Source organism: Zea mays, chromosome 1, assembly GCF_902167145.1.
Source record: "Zea mays cultivar B73 chromosome 1, Zm-B73-REFERENCE-NAM-5.0, whole genome shotgun sequence".
Taxonomy (NCBI): domain Eukaryota; kingdom Viridiplantae; phylum Streptophyta; class Magnoliopsida; order Poales; family Poaceae; genus Zea; species Zea mays.
Genome location: NC_050096.1, coordinates 203,246,403 through 203,251,133, shown reverse-complemented (window position 1 = coordinate 203,251,133; position 4,731 = coordinate 203,246,403). Strand labels below are relative to the sequence as shown.

Here is a 4,731-nt window from a genome sequence, read left to right as displayed (position 1 = left end):
ACAGTCCGGTGCACCACCAGACATCCCCTGTTCACTGTCCGGTGCAGATTGCCTTCCTAAATTGGCGCAGCCAACCGTTGAAGACTTGGAGCCGTTGGCGCACCGGACACTGTCCGGTGCACACCGGATGGTCCGGTGCCCCCATCAGACCGTTGGCTCGGCCACGCGTCACGCGCGGATTGCGCGGCCGACCGTTGGCTCATCGGGCAGTCCGGTGCACCACCGGACAATCCGGTGAATTTTAGCCGTACGCTGCCGACGAATTCCCGAGAGCGGCCAGTTGACCAGACGTCAGCCTGGCGCACCGGACACTGTCCGGTGCACCACCGGACAGTCCGGTGCACCCAGACTGCGCAGAGTCTTGGCTGCTCTAGCCAAGTCTTTTTCCTTTTGTATTTTCTCTGATTCTAGCACTTAGACAAATATGTTAGTACACAAAAAATAATGTACTAAGTCTAGAATCATACCTTATTGATGATTTGCACTTCATCCATCATTTTGCACAATTTACACTTAAACCATTTGTGTTGGGCACTTAATCACCAAAATACTTAGAAATGGCCTAAGGGCACATTTCCCTTTCAATAACCCACAATCAGATGGGCAAACTAAAAGAATTAATCAGTGTCTAGAAATGTTTTTGTAGTGTTCTATCCACAACACTCCTTCTAAATGGGCTGCTTGGTTAACATCTGCGGAGTTGTGGTACAACTCATGCCATCATTCTTCTTTGAAGTGCTCTCCATTTAAAGCTTTATATGGGATAGATCCTAGTATTGGTCTTCTACCTACTTTACTAAATGAAGGCCACACTAAAGCAACTGTTGTACTCTAGGAGAGACATTCATTTCTACAGATGCTCAAAGAGAATTTGGCTCGAGCTCAAAACAAAATGAAGCAACAAGGTGACAATCATCACTCGTTTCGGGAACTTCATGTTGGTGAATTTGTCCTCCTCAAGTTACGACCATATGCTCAGTCTTCTATTGTCAGTTGACCATGTGCCAAACTATTGTTTAAGTTCTTTGGGCCATTCAAAGTGCTTCAAAGGATCGAACAAACTGCTTACAAGCTGGACTTGCCTGAGGATGCAAAGATACAACTAGTTTTCCACATATCTTAGTTGAAGTATTTTCATTTAAACTATACTCCTATTTTTTGATGATTTATTAGCTAATGTCTTCGAAGAGCATGCAGTTGTATCACCGCAGATATTGCAGCGTCAACTTGTTAAGAAGGGCAATTCTGCTATTGTTCAAATTTTAGTCAAATGGACTAGGCTACCACCAGAGATGGCATCATGGGAGGATTTCAATGTCCTGAAGGCATGGTTTCTGCAGTATCGATCTTGGGGGCAGATGGTTCTTCGATGGGGGGTCCTGTCACAATTGTGACTGAAGAACAACAGGAGAATGCAGAGTAGTTCTGGTGGCTGGCGTGCTGGATATTTGAAGCTTGAGTTTAGGCTTGTTGGACCGATTTGGCTGTAATACATGATTATGTGTGTGACCCATTCGAATGGCATATATTGGCGAGACTGCCTTGTAACAAACGGAATAGAAAAGGAGAATAGACACCTCCATACCTTGCTATTCTTCTTCCTCTGTTCGGTAGTTTCTCCTTCTCCTCCCCAAAAGCTTTCTCGTCTTCACCTGTCACGATGTTGGACAGCCTTGATCTCAACCTCTGCACGGAGGATGACCGAGATGAAGACAATAATGCCCTTCTCTGTGATATAACCGACAAAGACGATTCCAGCGACTCGAGTGAGGCATTGATGACCAAATAGAAGGCCATGGAGCTGCAGAGGTGTGCTGAGTCGATTTCGCCATAGGGTTGTTCATGCACCAGACCAAGCCCGAGCCGCAGGTGCACCGGGAGTCTAGGACCTCGAGCTGGGAACATCGGACCACAACTATGCTGAGCAAGATCAGCGACATCAGGCTGGCACGGCTGAGGCCACCGTCCGTCGCCGATATCGTGACACACTACCAGGTGACATTCACCGCCAGAACTTTCTGCTACATCGATCCGGAGTACCAATGGCAGGTATGCTCGGCGTCAAGTCTGACATCTACTCCTTCAACGTCATGCTCCTGTTGTAGGTTCTGGGATGATTTGATAGGTCGAAATTTTCATATCTACTTCGAGTCATGCTAGTCCGGTGCTGAAGCGTGTTTGAGACTATTACTAATTTTGGACCGTGTACGTACCAGTTTAAAAAGTCCGCACCATTATCCCAGCACTAACTACTAAGGCGGAGATGACCCCTGTATAAGGCGGCGCATATAGACACCTGCCGATTCGGATTACACACGTCACCAGGATTAAGGAAACGTTCAGTTCGGACTTCGCCACTTCGGAGTTCGGAGTCGTCATGATAAGGCTGAACTCGGCCAGCTAAGGACTCTCGACTCGATCGCATCCTATAAATATGACACCCATCGTCCTCCCGTTTCATCAGATCCAAGAAACCAACCTCGCTAGGCTAGCTAACCACAAGAAAGATCGCGCGCTGCGAGAGGCGCCGGCCATGAGTTCCTGCGTCGCCCCCCGCGTTCTCATCGTGTCGCGTCGCACTGTCCGCAAGAACAAGTTCGTCGACTTCGTCGGTGAGTACCACCTGGACCTCATCGTGGGCTACGGCGCGGTGCCGGTGATCGTGCCGCGCGTGGCGGGCGTGGACGCGCTGCTGGACTCATTCGAGCCCATCCACGGCGTGCTCCTCTGCGAGGGCGAGGACGTCGACCCGTCCCTTTACGAGTCCGCTGACGACGCCGACGGCTCGCTCTCTCCGGAGCAGCTGGAGGCCATGCGGCGCCTGCACCCGAGCGACGTGGCCATCGACCGCGAGAAGGACTCCATCGAGCTCCGCCTCGCGCGCCGCTGCCTCGAGCGCAACATCCCCTACCTCGGCATCTGCCGCGGCTCGCAGGTTCTCAACGTCGCCTGCGGCGGGTCGCTGTACCAGGACCTGGAGCACGAACTGGTTCGGCCCGCCGCGCAGGTCCAGCACATCAACTACGGCGACTACGACGGGCACCGCCACCCGGTGCGCGTCCTGTCCGGCACGCCGCTGCACGAGTGGTTCGCGCGCGATCTCGCTGACGGCGCGCAGTTGATGGTGAACAGCTACCACCACCAGGGCGTGCGGCGGCTGGCGCAGCGGTTCGTGCCCATGGCGATCGCACCGGACGGGCTCGTCGAGGGGTTCTACGACCCGGACACGTACAACCCCGGCGAGGGCAGGTTCATCGTGGGCCTCCAGTTCCACCCGGAGCGCATGCGCAAGCCCGGCTCCGACGAGTTCGACTACCCCGGCTGCGCCAGGGCGTACCAGGAGTTCGTCCGCGCCGTGGTCGCGTACCAGGAGAAGACGGCGGCTCCGCCGCACCTGCCCCTCAGCGCACCCCTCCCCGCGTCACCGAAGCTGAGCAAGGAGATGATGAGGCGGCGCAAGGTCATCCCCCGGAGCTTCTCGCTCGCCATGGACATGTACCTATCCGGCAGCCACACCAAGCCGGCGGAGAAGCGCGACCACGAAGCCGGCGCCGAGTTCCTCGAGTCGAACACGGCGTCGGTGAGCGCGTGGCAGGAGAAGCGGCTGAAGCAGATGGGCGCCACGGCGCGGAACGCGTCGGGGTACCTCAACAGCGTCAAGGTGAACGGCGTACGCGAGGCGGCGGCGCGGGCACTCATGGCGGAGATGAGCGTGAACCAGCTGTCCGACCTCGCCACCTTCTACCAAACCATGGGCAAGATCTGCTCTGAGGTGCTTGACACCAAGCTGCAGGGTTAGCACCCGAAAATGAATCTGCAGAATGAAGACTGAGCGTGAAGTATAGCAAATACATGATGTTATTGGACGATAAATCAATGTTGTTAAGCCAAATGTTGTTAAGCCAAATGGCTATTGTTATTGGACGATAACTTTAGTCGTGGATACTAGTTAGAAGTATTAAATATAGTCTAATTATAAAACTAATTATATAGATTAGGACTAAACGATAAGACAGATCTATTAAACCTTATTAGTCCATAATTCGTTTATGTGATGCCACAATAAACATTTGTATTCGCTGACTATAAATTATTTAGTGTTAATAAATTCTTCTCGTCGTTTAATGTTCATCTTGGTAATTAGTTTTATAAAAATACTATATCTAAACTTGAGTCCGAGAAACCAAACATCCTCTTAATAGCATCACGATGGTATTCCAGAAGTGACTGCAGCGATCATTTTTGATTTGAGCTCATCTCGTTCAATGACAGGTGACAAGCAGCCAAAGCGACGAAATAACTACATGTTGGCACATGCTTCGTTGTACATATCAACCAGTTTAATCTAAAAACTTAATTTTAATTTTATGAAAAGAATCGAACAATTTATTTATATTCAAATATTCATACACATTAGAACTGTAGCACAACATAAAAAAACTCAACCACCTACCTCAAACAGTCCAAAAATGTGTTTAGCAATGTACATAGCATGCTATCTATAAGAGTTGCTAAGCTATCTTTAGATAATAATAATATACATAATATATGTAATAAGGTCATCTTTTGCTATTACGAATAATTGCTTTTAAATAATAGTATATGCATACGAAATACGTAGGCCCTTCGCTGGAATTGAATTTCATTCTTAAAATCATAATTTAAACATAAAATAATTAAATTAATTTATTTGTATATGTAATTATTTTGTATATTATCATAAATCATATG

At 49.4% G+C, this 4,731-nt stretch overlaps 1 protein-coding gene across 1 annotated transcript; it reads left to right on the top strand.

Moving 5' to 3' along the window:
• Window positions 1-2,470: 2,470 nt before the first annotated feature.
• LOC100272526 (Class I glutamine amidotransferase-like superfamily protein) lies at window positions 2,471-4,040 on the top strand. Its single transcript, NM_001146995.3, has one exon. The coding sequence runs from the start codon at window positions 2,534-2,536 to the stop codon at window positions 3,797-3,799; it is 1,266 nt and encodes a 421-aa protein (NP_001140467.1). The 5' UTR covers window positions 2,471-2,533; the 3' UTR covers window positions 3,800-4,040.
• The last annotated feature ends 691 nt before the right edge of the window (window positions 4,041-4,731 follow it).